At 34.4% G+C, this 22495-nt stretch overlaps 2 protein-coding genes across 2 annotated transcripts; both read left to right on the top strand.

Moving 5' to 3' along the window:
- The first annotated feature begins 172 nt into the window (after positions 1-172).
- LOC147874009 (ankyrin repeat and LEM domain-containing protein 2 homolog) lies at positions 173-17906 on the top strand. Its single transcript, XM_087348080.1, has 10 exons — positions 173-476; positions 1170-1507; positions 3289-3600; positions 4578-4730; positions 5624-5844; positions 6622-7736; positions 8704-8874; positions 11930-12083; positions 12516-12647; positions 13590-17906. Exons 1-10 carry the CDS (start codon positions 431-433, stop codon positions 13777-13779), a joined length of 2832 nt encoding a protein of 943 aa, XP_087204206.1. The 5' UTR covers positions 173-430; the 3' UTR covers positions 13780-17906.
- A 291-nt stretch (positions 17907-18197) lies between these two features.
- Positions 18198-21845, top strand: LOC147874010 (ankyrin repeat and LEM domain-containing protein 2-like). Its single transcript, XM_087348084.1, has 3 exons — positions 18198-18473; positions 19167-19504; positions 21286-21845. The coding sequence occupies exons 1-3, from the start codon at positions 18428-18430 to the stop codon at positions 21664-21666; spliced, it is 765 nt and encodes a 254-aa protein (XP_087204210.1). The 5' UTR covers positions 18198-18427; the 3' UTR covers positions 21667-21845.
- Positions 21846-22495: the final 650 nt, after the last annotated feature.

Here is a 22495-nt window from a genome sequence, read left to right on the forward strand (position 1 = left end):
ATATGCAATTAATTCACTCCTTCACACTTTTATAAGCTCCTGTACTACATCCTCCATTAGCATATGAATGCCCAAGAACTGAACCATTTGCACTCAAGCCGTGAGAACCTTATATTTCATCAGGCATGATGTATATACTATCACAGATAATAACAGCATTTTACAGTCCGTGAAATTGCGTCTATCATCCCGAGGTTGGTAGGTCTCTGTGGTTGGTATTAGTAATTGCATCATAACGGAAAAACAGTTGAATTCGAGTTTTATAAAGCTTCTGCTTTGATGTAACGTCTTCCTACTTTGACTCCTTTGAAGTTCTTGTTTTATGAAAGTTATGTTACAGTAGGTTTCTATATTTAAACGCAACGTTTTATCTGTGAAGGACGCGCCAATTTCGAAACAAAAATATTGTGATACTGCTAATTCTGAAGAAATGTATTACGGTGTAAATATACCTGGTGACGTCTTGGAATCTGATGGTAAGTAGTAAATGAATATGCATTCGAAAGTTAGTTTTAAGATTTTGAATTGTAGATATAGTTTATTTACATTCCACGGATAATAATATGAACTTATGAATTTTAAATACAAGAACTAAAGTACATGGCACAACAATCCAGAAGACAGAAATCTTCATTCTCACCGCTGTGAAACCTGAAATCTTGATACGAAACCTTATTTACATATAGATATACCTAAAGGTTAAGAATTGTCAACAGAGGTAAAATCATCTACAGAGTAGGAGTGAGTTAAGAGGTAATGCAGACTTGATTACTTTGATATCATGATTTAAACTCTTAATTGTATGTGGAAGATTATTGAATGACTTGATACCTGTATAATATACTCCTTTTTGATATGTAGTGAGGTTAGGATTTGGCATTTGAAGGTCATATTTACATCTTATGTTTAAATTGTGTGCATATTTATTTCTTTGAAATTTGTCCAAGTTTTTCACCATAAATGATAGTAAGGAGAGTATTTATTCACTTGCAAATGAAAGTGTAGAAAATTTTCTAACTAATTTTCTACAAGAGCCTCTGCTTTTAAAACCTGTCGTTATTTTAATTATTTTCTTTTGGATGTAAAATAGGTAATTACAGTCTGTTGAATTTCCATTGACAGATTTATGCAGCATTTGTATATATAAACATTTTTGCTTCATTTTTCAGACACTCTGCATGTCTATAATGACAAATCAGAAGCACTGAAAATTGTGAAGAAGTACAAGGAAGCAAGGTTTAATTCCTTTAAGACAAGACAGGAGGCTGCGGAATTTGCAGTTCAACAACCTGAAATTGTAGTTCCCCTATGTATGTTATCAGAGAACTCAAAAACCAGCAGTCCTGTAACAGGAGAAAAATCAAGTCCTTTTAGAGCACCTAAATCGCAGGACTTGGTTTGGCTGAGGAAATTGATAGAATGTGGTGACGCTCACACATTCAGAACCACCATCTGGGATAATCCTCGCTACCTAGTGAGCAGTGGAGATACTCCAGCTATTCTCCAGGTATGCAGATTGCTTTCTTGTAAATAGTTTTGAAATGTATGTGTTAGTATTCTACATAGAATTCCTAACTCGGTCATCTCTGATTTTAATGCTCTTTTGATACACAAAAAATAAATCAGACTGCCCTACCAAAACATTCTGTGCAATAAAATGGTTTCACAACATTAAGAGTCAGCATCAGAAGCAGGGATTTTGAAGTTAGGTGTTTCTTTTATTTTTATATGTGTAGTTGGGAGCCATCTATGAATGACTAAATGAAATCCAGGCTCTTGTATGGGTGATATATAGAGAAACCAAAGCTTGTTAAAAAATTTAAGTCCATGGGTTAAGATAGGGTTATGAAAACTGGCATGAGTAATGGTTTTTTTCCCCTCTGTTATTTGTGTGTTCAAGATACAGAGTTGTTATTTTGTATTTGGATAATTATGTAAAAAAGCAATTTAGCTTATGTATATATCACTGAGAACTTAAAACAAAAATTATCTGTTGTTGATACTTCTCCAAGGTTTCATTAATACATTCAAAAGAATGGGTTAGAATTGCATAAGAAAATAAAGAGAAGAGAAACTTGATTATACTATTGCAAGATTAGAGCATTTGTCAAGAAATCACTGATATATCTAGTCTAGCAATATGATGTTTCGGTCTTCTCAGCAATAACTGCTATAAACTTAATGAAACTTCACCTTTTTCTGTAACAACCACGAGACCCAGGTATAATAATACATTTTTGCAACTGGTTTATGCAGACAATGAATGAAGATTCACTGACCCACAAGTACTGTTTTTTACTGACAAAGCCTTGTATTTACTTAATTGGACACATGAACACACAAAATAACTGATTCTGGTGCTCAAAATACCCTGGAGTCCTTCATTATATTCTGCTTCAACATCCAGAAGTTGGTGTTTGGTGTGGAATCAGTGTATGGTGAATAATTGTCTCAGTTTTTCTTTTATGGATAGTCTTCACTCAGGAAGTTATGTTAATTAGATTTTGAAAAGGATTTTCCTTAAGTTAACAGAAAAAAAGAAAGTGTATGGTTACTTTTAGCAGGATTCAGTGAAGGTGAACACAACCGATAACTCTGTGTCCACAATAACTGACATGTTTGGTGAAAAATGTATTAATGAAAGTTTATGACCAACTTGTTTCCCAGACCTCACACTGTGTGATTTTTATTTATGGGGTAGCTTGAAAGACAAAGTGCATAAAATAAATCAAAGAAAATATTGAGGACACAATATTCAAGATTTTCCCAGCAAGCAGCAGTGTTTGAACTGGAGTGTGCTTTGCTGTGCATTTTTATTAAAATAAAAGTCAATGTTGTTCTTTGACATTTATCTTGAGATCCAAATGTAAAACAGAGAAGAACATCCATGTTCTTCTTTGATTTCAACTCTTATGGGGATTTACCATTTTTTCTGGGTACTTTCAACCTTAATTCCACCGGAAACTACAGTAAGATGTGTCACAGTCTTTTATTTATATATTATTTATTTATTTTACGTTAGCTGTAATTTACCCTATAAACTTATAAATCATTATGCTTTGTTCTGCCTGACAGTCTTATTGGTAATATTTATATTATGGTAAAAGTGAATAATCTATTCATTATCAATAATGACATGCAATTATAGAATATCGCTAGCAGAGAATTGTACATAATTGTCAGTTATTATTCATAAGTGATATTTAATCACTATTACTGCACATTTACATGACAGATGATCAAATTTAAATAATTTATTTACTGTTTCTTTGTCTTTTCTGGGTTTAGGAAGGCTCACGGTATAACGCAATGCATGTAGCAGCCAAGGCTTGTGACGCACAAATATGTGATCTAATTCTACAGACAGTGAGCAATGTTGCATTTATTCAGTTGCTGTATGGAGATGATGATGCTGCCAACTGTCAGGACCGAGCTCGTATCTTGTTGGATCTTTACCTGAATACTCCTGATAAGGCCCTCAATGAGACTCCAATACATTTTGCAGTTAAATTAGGAGCTGTTTCAGTTGTAGATGTATTGGTGTCTTATCCACAATGTGATAGACATGTGAGGAATAAATATGGACAAACACCAAGAGATGCAAGTAACATGTATTTTCATTATCATATATACATCACAGTATTCTTCAGGAGTGAGTACTTGGTATAAAATGTTTATGTTATTCTTTGTGCTTCAACTAAGAAGAATGTGATTGGTTGGGAATGTAGTATGATGGGAGAATCAAGAAATATGTACAAAGTTTTGTTTGGGAAACTGTAGGACAAGAGGTCAAAGCATAGGTGGAAGTTGGTCAAAAGTATTATATGAAAAAGTGAGGGCCCATCAAATTCCATGAAATGAGGGAATATTTTGACTATTTGAATGACAGAAATTTTTAAGGAAAAGTCCTCTACCTTCGAGTTAGTTGGTCCAAAATATTTCTCAGTTTGTTAAAAAAGTGATCATATAACCCAGAAATTTAGTTCACACCCAGTGTTATTGATTTTCATAAAAAATTAAATTGAGTATATAATAAAGTATTTAGCACATTGACATTTTAAAATATTTTTTGTAATAATTTGTGAAGGCCTTTCTTTTAGAGTTTTACCAAGGATCTCATTTACGTGCTTATAAACCTTTTTTTCTCTACACTTTGCATAAAGTGTTTAGAGATGTCAGTGATGATGAAATTATAAATACTCTACAGTATATGATTCCATTTTAAAGTTTAGAAATTTTATATAATTGAATGTGATGTGACGATAATTATGAATTGTGAATAGATAAGAATCTGTCATGGCTTATGTCAGTTCCATGAAATTGCCTGGAGAGACTCACAAACAGAAAAATGACAATCCAGATAGTCATTAGACTGGTCAAGATTCAAACTAGCTAACCTCGCTAATACAAATGTGGAGTGCTGCCAGAGGACCAGTCTGCTTGCTGAGATGTAGCATTTTACATAGCTGAAACAATTAAAATAATGTGGCTACTTCCTGAAACCCGTTATATGTACATAACGTTATTTCTATCTTACTTACCATACTCATGATTTCTCCTTCTTCTTTTTTTTCCAGGTTATCTGCAGTCGTGTTTCCTCTCCAGATGAAAGTCTAAGGCAAAAACTGTCAAATTTACTGGATGGCATGTTTTATGTTCCTGTACTTAGATCAGAGGATAATTCTGTACAGCCTACTGTTGGTGATCCATTCTCTCCTGCTTGCCCTCTGGTTGGTAATAAATTGTTTTTACACATGTATTCACTATGCAGGTTCCTGTCGAGAAATTTAAATTAGTCAGAGAATTCTCTCATATAAGAGCACGTAGTTGACAAAGTGTCAATTGCAAAGTGAAGCTGAGACAATTCAGGGTGTTCACAGGATGTCTGGAGATTCATTTCTAGCGGGAATGTTGACAGTTACTTCTGTTACCATGTTTAGACCCCACACACTGCTTATTTGATGGATGCTAGGAGGTTTATGTGTTCTGTCTCATGTATTGTGTGTGTACTTCATATGTAACCAAAACTATCAAATATAACAGTTTGTAAAATCTTTTACTTAACGTGAAATGTTTTGTCACAATTTTTTTTTTCGTCATCATATTGCCTCGCACCGAAGAGTACAGTTTAAATGTGTTCCTCTCAAAACACCTTGATTAAAGCTTTTTTGAGTTTTTTTGTAGATGTTCTGTTTTTATGTGCTTAATAGCTGTTTTCCATTATTTAATTGTATCTTGACTTTATTATATTTTGAATGCCTTCTGAATTTATTTCTTGTTATTTTTGTTTGTCTTTGCATTTCAGTTTTCAGTTCTATAGGAAACAATCTAGGGGCTGTGGTCTTTTAGGTAGGGTGATCACCATGCACCACCTACTGTTATCCCCCTGGTCTATTCTTGATCAAGGAGACTGGACTCCATGAGCTGACAGTGCATATATATCTATACTACACCCACCCAATCACCAATCAAATCAACCTGTCAGTCTCTGGTGTTGGAGGCAGACACAGTCTGTGAAATGCAGAAAATTAACTTCATACAAACATGGCTCATCATCAGAGGAGACGTCATTCTATTAATTTAGTGTTTGTTCTAAAATGTTTCTAAATTGTTTATTCATCAGGTATTAAAATCTGATCCACTTAATGGAAGAATGGAAATCCGGGCTTATGCAGGACCAATGAATCATGAGAAAGCAGTCGTGTTCCGGAAGAAGTGGAAGACTCCTCCTCGGATGCCTCGGACTCCAAACCAGAATGCCTGCAGACAGGCATATAGAGGAAGTCTGAGTTGTCATGCATTTAGACTGCTGGATGTTGAGAAAGGATTAGAAAGAGTTGGCAGGTGGGAGATACGGACGACTTCAAGCTTATGTTTCTTTCACTTTGCTGTAGTGAGACACTGTTTGCCCAAATCTAAGTGGTTCTTGAAGTCAGAGTTTCAAATATAGAAATTATTTTACTCAACAAACAGTTATATTCTTATGTATTATAAGATAACATGCACTATGACCTGAGAAAGGGCAAGAGTATTTGGTGCCCCATATGAACCTTTAGCCTTGCACGTCCCAGTTAACCTCTAAAACCGAATATTGTGCATATGTAATTTCAAATGAAGTTTAGATTATGAAGCAAAATGATATGTTACTGTTACTGAATGTATACATTTTAAAATTTAGAACCTCACGAGACAGGAAAATGCTGACTCCACTACTCACACATCAGCCAATCATAAGTAATATCAAGCATTGTTGATGGTAAATTACAAAGCCATTTATTCTTTCCTTCCATTTTATCTTTCTGTATTTAGATGCGTGTTTTATTCTACTTTATGCTGTTTCTCTGCCTCTTATCATTCATTCAGTTTTGTTGACAGTGTTCCTCAGTTTTTCCATATAAAAATAATTGGATGCAAGAAAATGTTTTTACTATTTTCACATGAAATAATATTAGTATATTTGTTTTGGTAGTAGAATGGTGTCCTGCTCAAAGAGTTTCAGTTAGTAGCTTGATGTTATTGGCCAAAGAAAATTTTGACCATGAAGCATAAGGCAAAGGAAGAAAATATCTGCTTTACTTTGCCCGAAAGTATAATATATTTTGTGCCTGTGATTTCTTACAGGGACCTGGCTCAGGAATTCAGGGTTGGTTGGAATGAATATTGGCCATTTCTTGATACATTTACAAATTTGGCCTCTGAGGATGGGCTTCAGAAACTTGAGGCTTATCTCAAGAACAGATTTCAGGAGGCTGCACAGAAACCATATTCAACCAAGGAGTGTTATGATAGTTCAGAATGTGTAGTGAATGGTTGTGTATCATCTTTAACAGAGTATAGTGAAAATCAGTCAGTTGATGATGAGATTAGTCCAGTGTCAAATCTGTGCCTTGCTTTTAAAGCGTGCAGTCTGTCGGACACCAGTCCAGTTAAACCACTAGTAGAGAATGCGTTTAAGACCAAATCAAATGTGTACAGTCATCGAAAAGTGGATGCAAATGCTGGCATGGAAGGTGAAACTCTGTTGAATCCAGGTCTTAGCCCATTCTTATGTGTAGAAAAATCTTGTTGTGTGTTCGCTAAACGAATGTTTGATGGACTCGCGGTTGTTGGTCGTAGTGTACAGGTTAGTGATTCCGTGCCTGACATGCTTCATCCAGAAATTAGGCATCTGCAAGATCTTGTCAGCAGTTTTAAAGATGACGACAGATTCGTATCTGTCGATTTTAATCTCGTTCACTCTCGAATCGCCGTAATCGTAGCAGCAAAGCTTATTGAGCTTACTAGTGATGAACTGGAATTTGTTGTGTCTGATCTTCAATCTACAGTTTCCCCAATGTCATGTTCTTATTCAGATGAAGAGGATGATGTGAGCATATGTTACTGTGATGCACATGCGTATGCTGAACACCAAAGAAAAACCAATTGTGAACGTAATCAGGTAAAATGTATTGCCGAGTATATTCTTTGCGCCTTAGAAATAGAAGAAAATGATAAAGACACAGACAAAACCAGTGGTGCTAAGAAAGATATCCATGTCCGAACAGAAGAAGAATGTATGAGGATTTGGTCTGATGCTTCACAGTGCTTATGCTTCAGACAAAATCATAATTTTATGAGAAATGCTAGGAAAGGTTGGTCCTTCAAGAGAAATCATTTGCGGTATACATCTGACAAAGCTAACACACAATCTTCATCAGATGGAATTACAAGACGACTTACATTTGTAGAAGATAATGGTGAGTTTTTGACACATGCATATTTGTTACGTTGTTTGCATAAGATATATGTCATGGTGTGTTGGTCTGTAGAATTTAATTTTATTTATTATTTGTAAAAATTACATTAGTTTATGTAACGTACCTTTATTCCACCTTAAAAATGTAGTGATACTCGGGGATTAACAAAGCACTGCAAATAAATATATATCCATCACCATTTTAGTTCCATCTAGTGATAATTCTTCATTATTTGAACCTCTGAACTAAAGGAAGTAAATGCTGAATGTGACTAAAAATTGTTTATGTATGTATTTATTTGTGGTTTATTTAATGATACTGTCAGTAGTTCAGATTACTTAGCATCAAGAGATGAGATGAGTAATGAATAATGAATTGAAAGGATATGGAAGAAGGTGGACATGGTCTGATCCCAGAATTTGCAGGGAAGACCTGAGTAAAACCATGAAAAACCTTAGGATAACTAGTCTGCAGGCTAAGATTTAAATCATATGCCCCAAATATGAAGCAGGAGAATTACAGATTTTTGTTGGAATCAGTTCGTGTGATGTAGGTTGAAGACTTTGACACTCCCAAATGTAACTGAGCGACCTTTGTAACAAATCAAATTTTTATCCATTCACGCCTATACTCGTTGCATATACTGGTCTCTTTCTTGAAAACATAAGTCCATCAAGTGTTAGGGTTTCCAGTGACTGGAGTTTGAAGAATCAATTTGTCCTTGATAAGTTTAGAATGTCTAAAGAGAGATTTTTAGCAGTACCAATATTTTACTTGTGTAGATGGTGCTGTGAATGCTGTAAATACCATTGCATTCTATTCTTCTTCTGTGACACTCAGGGGATTTTAGACAATATAATTACTGTTACAATTCATCTCCTTCCTCATATTCATTATTGTTGATCCTATTAGCATATTGTACATTATAATAAATAATGAAGCTAATTAATTATGTACTTTCCACTAGATTCTGACCAGCAGTGTGATAGTACAAGAATTAGTGAGATGGAAGGTTCCATTCATGAAACACACTGTAATCTGAAAGTGAGCAGCTTTAAAAAGAGACAGACATATAATTCAGAAACTAATAAGTTACATAAAATGACATACATATCATCAGGTGGTGAGTTTTCAGAAGGTAAGATTTCTGATCCGTGTTTTTATGTAGATGTCTTTTTAAAATGGAAATTTATGCTAATATAAGTGCTGGAGACTGAATATTGTATATTACAGCGTTTCTCAACCTGTGGTATGCGAACTAAGTAAGAAAAGCAGAAGATAATATTAACATAAATAAGATTTCCATGAACGAATTTGGTTAGTGGTACATTTAGTGTGTTAAATTAGAATTAGTGGTATGCCAGCGAAAAAGGGTGAGGACCCCTGATTTAGTGGAATACAGGGCTAGTCTAAGTGATGTTCACGATATGAAAGAAATAATACGTTGAATGAAATTCTGATGCACAAAATTGGTACCAATGGAAAGAGAAACTCTCCAAGTTTTGTTTCAGTACATCAGAGGTGTTCAATGCGAGCCCCCTTGGTAACTCGGCACACATCCAACCTGTAGTCGAGTTCCTCCCAGACACGTTGCAGCATATCATGATCGATTGCTGTAATGGCTGGTGACAAGGTCTGTGGTGAGGGTGGTACGAAGACTATCTTTGATGAACTCCTACAGAAAAAAATCACAGGGCGTCAAGTCCGGTGAATGTGTAAATCCAGGACACAAAAGGCTCCTCTGCCTTCGATGGCAGTAATTTTCTGTCATATCGCCCCTGGCGGCGAACAGTGTTACTATGCGGCCGCGAAGTATACCAACATAAACTTGGAGAGTTTCTCTTTCCATCAGTACCAATTTTGTGCATCTGAATTTCATTAAACGTGAGTAACATGTGTTTCAAATCGGGAACATCATTTAGACTAGCCTCGTATAAAGACCTGAAGGGACTAGTTGTAATTTACAGAATGTAGGGGTTCTGACAAACACGTAAAATCGATCCCCTAAATTTGGGTGGGGAATTAATAATAGAAATCATGCACAGATCAGAAACATGTTCCATTAATTTTTGGTTTCCTCTAAAGCATGAGGCTTTAATTATGGAGAAGATTAATTTCTGTATTTAAATAATGGAAATGTTATAAATCTAGAGCTGTGTTCTATGTTCTAAATTTTATACATTGCAGCCCTGTTACAGATAAGGATTTGAACACATGGACAACCAGGAAAATTATCTCCATCTACAAAATTTATGCCCAGAAAATTCTGGAATTTATTTGGAATTATAGTAGTGCAGTATCCTGAAAATAAAGAATATTTTTCATTTGGCACTGTTGAGTGATAACAAGAAATATTGCAAATATTTAATATAATAATTTCATAAAATTTGCCATGTTTGTTGATGTAATATGAAACTCAGTTTACACCTGTTACTGTCCATACAATTTCAGATATATGTGGTGTGAATATTCTCAGAAAATATGTGGTCCTCATTTTATAATAGTACAGAGAAACTAAGTGTCATTATTTTTCTCCCTGTCTATTGCCATGTGATGTAAAGCATGGATTATCAACCTTTGAAGACCCTGGAATTACATTTATCCTTTCTTATTGACTTAGGGGCTACATATTGTAACTGACAACAATTTTAACTTTCATGTTAGTTTATTGAAAATTGTACTAACACCAACAGTTCCACATATTAAATAATTGTATTTGTAAATTTGTTGATGTTGGTTTTATTAATCACTTAAAATTAGTGAGATTTTATTTTCATATGGCAGTGAGTATGAAGATGCCTGTCTTCTGGGTTGTTGCACCGTGTATAGTCTGGTAGAAGTTTACAGGCGTTTCAGAAGTATTTGCTACCTCCATCATCGCACCTCTGAAATGTTAGTAAACTTCTACCAGACTACATGGAGCAACAACCCAGAAGACAGGAATCTTCACACAGGAAAAATTAATTTATCATGGTACATTATTAAAAAATGTGGGCAGGGCACAGATACCAGGTTGGGAAAACCTGTTGTAGATCATCGAGCGTTAAGAGAATAGATTAAGGGGTATGGTGCTGAAGCAAGAAAGGGCTCCTCCTCTGTGGATTTGGCAGGGGAGGAATAAGGAAGGCAGTGTGCTACATAATTAAATACTGTAACTGGATACAGTTCGAAGCGCAAAGGAACTTCCTTGAAGATGTTAAACTGATGTGTGTTATTCGACAGTTACCTTCATCTGTAAATTTAAAACACCCATGTTTCAGAAGCATGCTCTGCTTCCATCATTAGGTGAAACTGTTAGGTTGTATGTATCAAATCTAAAACTTCTTGACGATGGTGAAGAGTCATTTGAATAAAAAATTTCCTTGGATATTATCCATCGTCTATATTTACTAGACGATGGATAATGTACACTGTTGTGTCAGTTTAATGATGCATCTTCATCAAAAACCTTTAGACTTCTCTTAAATGTATTTCCATGTATTTATGATGATGAGCATGATCTCTTGTATTTGGTAGCCTACATTTTTCATGATATATCATGCTCATAGCGCCTCTTTTACTTCAGAGGCCTTGGTTCATTTCCAGGGCATTGTCACAAAGTAACAGTGAGACATATATTTCTCTGAGTTCTTTGGTATATTCTGGCAATTACCTCTGACCCAGGACTTTACTGGACTCAGAAGTGAAGACATTACACTTTTAACTGGTCAGAATATTTCTTTATTATGTAGCATTGGCTGATGAATGTATTTCTATTACTAGTTTGCAAATTTGAAGTAACTTGTAAGATTTAAGGTTTTCACAGCTGTGAGTATGAAGCTTTCTGCCATCTGGGTTGTTCTGCAGTGTGGTCTGGTCGATGGATACCAACATTTCAGAGGTCATACTGCCTCCATCATCAAGGGATGAGGGAGACAGTGTGACCTCTGAAACGTTGGTTAACATAGACCAGACTACACAGAGCAGCAACCCAGCAGACAGAAATCTTCTTGAAGTAACTTATTTGCACACCAACTTATTCATTCATGTGTAATTTCAAATGCTACGTGTTGATAAATTCTGTTTTAATATTAGTTCTTTGTGTGAATTTGGAAGATGATTATAGACCATAGACCATATAATTTTATGAAATGTATAGATGGTAGCCTCTAACAGATCATGTCTTATGCATGTGAGTTTTATTTGTATTCCAGATGATGATGATGAAGAATATTTCACACCACCATCAACACCTGAAAAACTCAGCAGAAATGAAGTACATTCATACTGCGATGATGATGATGATGATGACGATGACGACGCTGAAATGTTAACACCAGACGAATGGCCAGATGTTTTTATACAAGGGTAAATACTGAATGTCACATGAAGCAAAGAGTAGAATAATTTGTCTACCCACTACTACTGCTACATTTATTTAACCAAAATGTTGGGGAAAGTTTTTTTGCCAGCTGCATAGAATTCATATTTGCCTGGTCAGCAGTTCGTCGTTCATGAAATCTATATCTGACAGTGAAGTACCCAAACACACTAATTATTACCTTATTTTTGTAGACAGTAAAATTTTAATCACTTAAAGTGGTAATGATTGCAAGAAACTGTGTTTTGTTGTTTCCTCATCTTGTAATTTTCAAACGCCGGTGCTGCCATGTAGTCTTATATGTGGTTAGCAACATTTAGATCTAATGATGAAAAATCTGTAACCACCTTAAAGAGTGCCCAGAATACTAAGTATATGAGCACAAAATAGTCTTATTTAAATATAATTTTTTTTTCTAGTGACTCACCTACCAAGTTGGATGCCACTGTAATGCAGGCATTGGATGGCTTAAATATAGACCCTATAGAATATCCTAACATTTATAGATGGCGACATTTGGTTTTGCTGTACTCTGAAAGTGTGAGAGCCATGTAAGTAATGTGTCTAATGTAAATAAAATTAGTTAGTATTAAATCAAAATTACATTTACGATAATTCCAACTTTTATTTTCTGACCATGGTTCCCAAAAAATTTAACATTCAATTTTTGTATGTACTGCATTTTTCATGGACAATCCATAGTACTCTATGTTGCATGAAGTGTACAAGTTTAATTTGATTTGTTGTCCATTGTTTGAATTTGTATTATCTTTGTACACAATATTAATTAAATTTAAAAAAAGAATTATGAACACGTTCCTAGCCATCCATAGTATTTCATCTGTTTTCACTTTCAAAGTAAATAGTAAATATCTTGTTTGGAATGTTGATGTGGAAATGGATTGTTAAATTGTGTAATTATGCTTACAAGAGAATGGTTTTAGCTTTAATAATATTTCTGTTATGTTCCACTTTGAAGTTTCTGATTGTTAAATTGATTTAAGATTTTTCTTGTATTTCGATAAACACAGAAAGTTTCTTAAAAGTCCTTTTTGTCAGAGAAGAGTTTCTCATATGTGCATATGGATAATAAGAAGAAGACATGTATAAAGTGAAGCTTTCATGATAGACTCTCAGGTTACAAGCCATGTCAGATGGCTGAATGGTGAATGAACCATATTTTCTGTCAACATTTTCAGAGAAATCTCTGTTCTCATCCTCAGGGCTCAGATTTGTTACGCAGCAGCCTTGAGGATGAGAGCAGGGGTTGTTTTTGAAACGTTGGCAGAAGATATGGTCTATTCACCATTCAGCCACCTGACGCGGCTTGTAACCCGAGTCTTTCATCAACAAGAAGACATGTTTTTCAAATTTTAAACTAAATGTCTATGGAAAATAAAGTTGAATTACAAAGAAGTGGAAATGGTGGACAGAATTTGTCAATGGACATTAAGAAGGTAAAACATTTTAATTATATGTCTTGTAACTTTCAGATGGTCCAGTCCTCTTCCTTCGAGGCCTAAAGAAAGAACTAGAATGCTTCAGACACCTGTCACAGATTCTTCACAATACCAAATAGGTATGCAGTCTTCCACTCCTCCACAGGCATGGCACAAAATTACAGGATCACATTCACCATTAAGTCATCAGCGGTTGGAAAGAAAAATACTTATGAAATTCTAATAGTCTATATTTTATAATTAGAAATATGTTTATCTATATCAAGATGTAGTAAATTCTGATGTTTGTACTTATAAAGAATGGGATTGTTAAATTTGTATTATCAGATATTAGACCATTTTAATGCAATGGATAGTTTATTATGTAGGAAGCACATATGGGATATTTTCACATGATCTTAAAATTTTATGCAGGTAAGGAATAAAAGACTCTTAAAAGAATAAGAAGAAGAATTGATCAGTAAAGGAAGGCAGCAATAAGAGTATTTCTTTAAAAAATTGCTCAAATAGAGATAATTCCAAATGTTCACAAATTAAACTTTAGGCTTCTTGGACGTAGGCCCCAGTGATTCATTCACCTTTTTTGTCTCAGTTTACTGTATAATTTTTCTTGTCATTATATTATTATCAATAATGACCTGCAATTATAGAATATCGCTAGCAGAGAATTGTACATAATTGTCAGTTATTATCAAGTATGAGTTTACTTACAGTTTCTAAAAAAGTACCATTAAAAATATTACGTATTCTGCGCGGGCTTGTAACTGTTTCATTTCCTGCTTGCAGGTGAATATTGCAAGTCAATGCATTATTTAAAGAACCTCTTTCTCTATTTACAAATTTCCACAATACACTAGGAGTGTTATTTGCACTAGTTATAATGTGCTGGATGTAGTTTGCTTTTGCATTTTTTATTACATTATATTCCTTTTTATATATTTCATACTTGTCTCTATGTTCCTGAATCTTACTTTGAATGTAAAGATCATATAATTTTTTTAATTTTGTTCTTGCTGTAATAACATCATTATTTATCCAAGGATAAGGCTATTCCCCGCGGGTATATCAGAAATTCAAAATTCCCTCACTGGTTTTCGAGTGCCTTACGGTACTACATCTGGAAGAAAGATTTCTTTTACAGACGTTTTAAAAAGAATAACTCTGATTATTTTTATAGTAAATTTTCCTTCTATCGCAAGCTAGTAAAGGCTACAATCAAGTCTGACAGACATATTTGGTTGAAGTCGATTGACGACAATTTAAAGTCGCAACCCAAGCAATTTTGGAAATACGTGGCGTCACGTAGAAAAAGAAATTCCACCTGTATTCAGCTTGAGGTTAACGGCACTCATTTGGCTGAACCCCATTCTGTTGCCGATGCATTTGCTAAGCATTTTCAGTCGGTCTACAGTACCTCTTTAGGCGTATCCCCTTCCCTGTGGAGTCCTCTGACTTCTTGTCTTTAGCCCCTTTCTCCGAATTGGACATTTGTAAAGCAATTCGTCGTCTGAGACCTTCCAAATCTGTCGGACTTGATGACATTCCTAGCTTTGTTATAAAGGTTTGTTCGGAGATCTTTGTTCCTGTTCTCAAGCACATCTTCAATATAAGTTTAACGCAGAATTATTTCCCTATTTTATGGAAACAGGCAGCAGTAGTTCCTGTTTTTAAAAAAAGGTAACTCTGCCACTGTTAGTAACTACCTACCCATTTCTATACTTAATACTTTTTCCAAATTATTTGAACTTGTTATTTATGATCATATCTCACATTACATAAAGTGTAAATTAAATCCTTGTCAGCATGGTTTTACTAAATCTAAATCTACAGTTACTAATCTCGTAACCTATCTTGATTTTATTAATCCAATAGTTGGCTCCCAGGGTCAAGCTGATACTGTTTATTTTGATCTTAGCAGTGCATTTGATCTTGTCCCTCATAATCTATTACTCAACAAGCTCAGTGCTTTTGGACTCTCTGATGGTTATGTACACTGGTTTCGTAGTTACTTAACCAACAGACAGTCCCAGGTTCGCGTTTCTGGAACTCTTTCGTCTCCTTTTGTGGTCCTCTCTGGTGTTCCACAGGGATCTGTTTTGGGTCCTCTACTTTTCAACTTGTTTATTGATGACATATGCCAAGTAATTAATCATTCTAAATGCCTTCTTTTCGCTGATGATATCAAAATTTTTCGTGCCATTAAATCTCCCGACTGCAATGAACTTCAAACTGACATTGACTCGGTACAAGGTTGGTGCACATGAAACTCAATATTAGTAAAACTACAGTAATTTCCTTCTCCAGGAAAACCACTACTTTTTTCTTTGATTACAAACTTTTTCAGTCCTCCATAACACGTACCGACACTATTAAAGACCTGGGAATATTTTTTGACTCCAAGCTCCAATTTCACAACCATGTTGACCACATATTTTCACATTGTATTAAGTTGCTGGGTCTTGTTCGCACATTAACCTTTTCATTCTCTTCTCTCGATTGCCTGTATATGTTATATGTAACCGTAGTTAGATCCAAGCTCGAGTACGCCTCGGTCGTTTGGAATTCTATTACGATTACTGATGCCAACAAACTGGAACGTATCCAGCAGAAGTTTGCAGCCCTTTGCTACTATCGTTTCCTCCCCCAAGTGCATTACAGCTATGCTGATGCTTTAGAGTATTTAAAACTCCATACCCTGCGTAAGAGAAGGCATTGCAGTGATGCACTGTTCCTTGCGCAGGTTTACCGCGGTTTTAAACACTGTCCTTCCCTTCTGGAAGCTGTCGGTCTCCGCATCCCTGCTCGGAATCTGAGAGATTTTTCTATGTTCAGTGTTAGCCCTTTGATCAAAAACAGTCCTTCTGCTAGATGCGCATCAGCTGCTAATGTTGTCTGCAGGGATTTGGACATATTCGAGACGAAAATTGTCACACTTCTTCACATTCTATAATAGTATAATTTACTTAATTGATTTAAATTATTTTTACAAATATCCTAATATATTTAGTTGCAATTTTCTTGTGTATTTATGTCCTCCGTAACAATGTATAATATATACTGCTTGTTTTATCTTTTATGCTTTTATTGTGTTTATGAGCTCATCTTTGTGCTGTATCTGTAATTGGCCATCTGGCTGTTGATACAGCACACAAATAATAAAGAATTGAATTGAATTGACTTGAATTGAACATTTAAAGCACTTACAATATTTCTTCTAACTTTTGGACAGGCTATATTAAAATAATAGTTAAAAATACTAGAGAAAGAATCCCATTTTTTCTCTACATCATTATTCCAGAACACTTCAGTCCAAGTTTCATTTTGTATTAAAGAGCAAAGGCCTAGTACATTGGCTTCTGATACATTCCTGCCCTCTCTATAGCATCTGATTTGTTGTGGTATAGTCATATTAATAGTTATACATTGAGCATAGTGATGTGAAAGTAGGCTGTTTATTACATCAGTTGAATAGCAGTGTGAAGGCATGTTAGTAATGATTTGGTCTAAAATTGTTGCCGTACTTTCAGTTACTCGAGTGGGTATATTTATTGTCATAGTCAGATTAAACGCATTTATAACATCTAGTAACTGTTTGTGGTCACACCCATCTTCTTGAGTATTTATGTTAAAATCACCTACTATTATAATATAACAATCTTTCTGTACTAATTGCTCAAGAATACCTGTTAACTGTATGAAAAATTCATGTAATACACCACTTGGTGATCGATATAATGCAATAATTTTTTTTGACGTAAATACGTCTATAAGGAAGGGTCATTCGGCAAAAAAGTGTAACGAAAAGGTGCAACAATGGAGCCATCTTGATGCTCTCTTTCTCATTAATATATTTAAGGATAAAATTTGCTGCCCATCCGTTTTGGATTCAGTTTCTCTGCGCGTGCCCTCCAGATGCACGTTTTTTTGTTTATCGTAGTCTTAAAGCTAGTTCCTTGTTTAGGTGCGCTTCTGCTGCGAATGCAGTCTGTCAGCGCATCAACATTTTTAGCAAGGAGAATATTTTTCTTAGGCATTTTATTTAGCCAATTTCCTTTTCTTTCCGTTTTTTTTTTTTTTTTTTTTTACTAAAGTTTCATTTGGATGTATTATTTATATTTAACTGTTTTTAATTTGATTATTATATACTTAGGCATATTATTCAGCTCATTTGCTTGTTGATTATTTTGTAACAAATTAATGAATTGATATATTATCATTATTATATTGTACATCTATATATTTATTTTATTGTTTGTTTGTTTTTGTATTGTTATGTTTATTGTTAGTGCTTGGCTGTTATTGGCCTCTTTTGGATGTTGCCAAGCACTCTAATAAATGAAATGAATTGAATTATTATTATTATTATTATTATATACCAACAAACCCATACAGCATTAAAACCAAAGACCAAAAATGCTGCTCACTGCTGTGAGAACCTCATATATGCAATTAATTCACTCCTTCACACTTTTATAAGCTCCTGTACTACATCCTCCATTAGCATATGAATGCCCAAGAACTGAACCATTTGCACTCAAGCCGTGAGAACCTTATATTTCATCAGGCATGATGTATATACTATCACAGATAATAACAGCATTTTACAGTCCGTGAAATTGCGTCTATCATCCCGAGGTTGGTAGGTCTCTGTGGTTGGTATTAGTAATTGCATCATAACGGAAAAACAGTTGAATTCGAGTTTTATAAAGCTTCTGCTTTGATGTAACGTCTTCCTACTTTGACTCCTTTGAAGTTCTTGTTTTATGAAAGTTATGTTACAGTAGGTTTCTATATTTAAACGCAACGTTTTATCTGTGAAGGACGCGCCAATTTCGAAACAAAAATATTGTGATACTGCTAATTCTGAAGAAATGTATTACGGTGTAAATATACCTGGTGACGTCTTGGAATCTGATGGTAAGTAGTAAATGAATATGCATTCGAAAGTTAGTTTTAAGATTTTGAATTGTAGATATAGTTTATTTACATTCCACGGATAATAATATGAACTTATGAATTTTAAATACAAGAACTAAAGTACATGGCACAACAATCCAGAAGACAGAAATCTTCATTCTCACCGCTGTGAAACCTGAAATCTTGATACGAAACCTTATTTACATATAGATATACCTAAAGGTTAAGAATTGTCAACAGAGGTAAAATCATCTACAGAGTAGGAGTGAGTTAAGAGGTAATGCAGACTTGATTACTTTGATATCATGATTTAAACTCTTAATTGTATGTGGAAGATTATTGAATGACTTGATACCTGTATAATATACTCCTTTTTGATATGTAGTGAGGTTAGGATTTGGCATTTGAAGGTCATATTTACATCTTATGTTTAAATTGTGTGCATATTTATTTCTTTGAAATTTGTCCAAGTTTTTCACCATAAATGATAGTAAGGAGAGTATTTATTCACTTGCAAATGAAAGTGTAGAAAATTTTCTAACTAATTTTCTACAAGAGCCTCTGCTTTTAAAACCTGTCGTTATTTTAATTATTTTCTTTTGGATGTAAAATAGGTAATTACAGTCTGTTGAATTTCCATTGACAGATTTATGCAGCATTTGTATATATAAACATTTTTGCTTCATTTTTCAGACACTCTGCATGTCTATAATGACAAATCAGAAGCACTGAAAATTGTGAAGAAGTACAAGGAAGCAAGGTTTAATTCCTTTAAGACAAGACAGGAGGCTGCGGAATTTGCAGTTCAACAACCTGAAATTGTAGTTCCCCTATGTATGTTATCAGAGAACTCAAAAACCAGCAGTCCTGTAACAGGAGAAAAATCAAGTCCTTTTAGAGCACCTAAATCGCAGGACTTGGTTTGGCTGAGGAAATTGATAGAATGTGGTGACGCTCACACATTCAGAACCACCATCTGGGATAATCCTCGCTACCTAGTGAGCAGTGGAGATACTCCAGCTATTCTTCAGGTATGCAGATTGCTTTCTTGTAAATAGTTTTGAAATGTATGTGCTAGTATTCTACATAGAATTCCTAACTCGGTCATCTCTGATTTTAATGCTCTTTTGATACACAAAAAATAAATCAGACTGCCCTACCAAAACATTCTGTGCAATAAAATGGTTTCACAACATTAAGAGTCAGCATCAGAAGCAGGGATTTTGAAGTTAGGTGTTTCTTTTATTTTTATATGTGTAGTTGGGAGCCATCTATGAATGACTAAATGAAATCCAGGCTCTTGTATGGGTGATATATAGAGAAACCAAAGCTTGTTAAAAAATTTAAGTCCATGGGTTAAGATAGGGTTATGAAAACTGGCATGAGTAATGGTTTTTTTCCCCTCTGTTATTTGTGTGTTCAAGATACAGAGTTGTTATTTTGTATTTGGATAATTATGTAAAAAAGCAATTTAGCTTATGTATATATCACTGAGAACTTAAAACAAAAATTATCTGTTGTTGATACTTCTCCAAGGTTTCATTAATACATTCAAAAGAATGGGTTAGAATTGCATAAGAAAATAAAGAGAAGAGAAACTTGATTATACTATTGCAAGATTAGAGCATTTGTCAAGAAATCACTGATATATCTAGTCTAGCAATATGATGTTTCGGTCTTCTCAGCAATAACTGCTATAAACTTAATGAAACTTCACCTTTTTCTGTAACAACCACGAGACCCAGGTATAATAATACATTTTTGCAACTGGTTTATGCAGACAATGAATGAAGATTCACTGACCCACAAGTACTGTTTTTTACTGACAAAGCCTTGTATTTACTTAATTGGACACATGAACACACAAAATAACTGATTCTGGTGCTCAAAATACCCTGGAGTCCTTCATTATATTCTGCTTCAACATCCAGAAGTTGGTGTTTGGTGTGGAATCAGTGTATGGTGAATAATTGTCTCAGTTTTTCTTTTATGGATAGTCTTCACTCAGGAAGTTATGTTAATTAGATTTTGAAAAGGATTTTCCTTAAGTTAACAGAAAAAAAGAAAGTGTATGGTTACTTTTAGCAGGATTCAGTGAAGGTGAACACAACCGATAACTCTGTGTCCACAATAACTGACATGTTTGGTGAAAAATGTATTAATGAAAGTTTATGACCAACTTGTTTCCCAGACCTCACACTGTGTGATTTTTATTTATGGGGTAGCTTGAAAGACAAAGTGCATAAAATAAATCAAAGAAAATATTGAGGACACAATATTCAAGATTTTCCCAGCAAGCAGCAGTGTTTGAACTGGAGTGTGCTTTGCTGTGCATTTTTATTAAAATAAAAGTCAATGTTGTTCTTTGACATTTATCTTGAGATCCAAATGTAAAACAGAGAAGAACATCCATGTTCTTCTTTGATTTCAACTCTTATGGGGATTTACCATTTTTTCTGGGTTCTTTCAACCTTAATTCCACCGGGAACTACAGTAAGATGTGTCACAGTCTTTTATTTATATATTATTTATTTATTTTACGTTAGCTGTAATTTACCCTATAAACTTATAAATCATTATGCTTTGTTCTGCCTGACAGTCTTATTGGTAATATTTATATTATGGTAAAAGTGAATAATCTATTCATTATCAATAATGACATGCAATTATAGAATATCGCTAGCAGAGAATTGTACATAATTGTCAGTTATTATTCATAAGTGATATTTAATCACTATTACTGCACATTTACATGACAGATGATCAAATTTAAATAATTTATTTACTGTTTCTTTGTCTTTTCTGGGTTTAGGAAGGCTCACGGTATAACGCAATGCATGTAGCAGCCAAGGCTTGTGACGCACAAATATGTGATCTAATTCTACAGACAGTGAGCAATGTTGCATTTATTCAGTTGCTGTATGGAGATGATGATGCTGCCAACTGTCAGGACCGAGCTCGTATCTTGTTGGATCTTTACCTGAATACTCCTGATAAGGCCCTCAATGAGACTCCAATACATTTTGCAGTTAAATTAGGAGCTGTTTCAGTTGTAGATGTATTGGTGTCTTATCCACAATGTGATAGACATGTGAGGAATAAATATGGACAAACACCAAGAGATGCAAGTAACATGTATTTTCATTATCATATATACATCACAGTATTCTTCAGGAGTGAGTACTTGGTATAAAATGTTTATGTTATTCTTTGTGCTTCAACTAAGAAGAATGTGATTGGTTGGGAATGTAGTATGATGGGAGAATCAAGAAATATGTACAAAGTTTTGTTTGGGAAACTGTAGGACAAGAGGTCAAGGCATAGGTGGAAGTTGGTCAAAAGTATTATATGAAAAAGTGAGGGCCCATCAAATTCCATGAAATGAGGGAATATTTTGACTATTTGAATGACAGAAATTTTTAAGGAAAAGTCCTCTACCTTCGAGTTAGTTGGTCCAAAATATTTCTCAGTTTGTTAAAAAAGTGATCATATAACCCAGAAATTTAGTTCACACCCAGTGTTATTGATTTTCATAAAAAATTAAATTGATTATATAATAAAGTATTTAGCACATTGACATTTTAAAATATTTTTTGTAATAATTTGTGAAGGCCTTTCTTTTAGAGTTTTACCAAGGATCTCATTTACGTGCTTATAAACCTTTTTTTCTCTACACTTTGCATAAAGTGTTTAGAGATGTCAGTGATGATGAAATTATAAATACTCTACAGTATATGATTCCATTTTAAAGTTTAGAAATTTTATATAATTGAATGTGATGTGACGATAATTATGAATTGTGAATAGATAAGAATCTGTCATGGCTTATGTCAGTTCCATGAAATTGCCTGGAGAGACTCACAAACAGAAAAATGACAATCCAGATAGTCATTAGACTGGTCAAGATTCAAACTAGCTAACCTCCCTAATACAAATGTGGAGTGCTGCCAGAGGACCAGTCTGCTTGCTGAGATGTAGCATTTTACATAGCTGAAACAATTAAAATAATGTGGCTACTTCCT

This window comes from Zootermopsis nevadensis, unplaced genomic scaffold (genome assembly GCF_977971745.1).
Source record: "Zootermopsis nevadensis isolate Lab colony 2312 unplaced genomic scaffold, Znev_1.0 Znev_ptg000012l, whole genome shotgun sequence".
Classification (NCBI taxonomy): Eukaryota; Metazoa; Arthropoda; class Insecta; order Blattodea; family Termopsidae; genus Zootermopsis; species Zootermopsis nevadensis.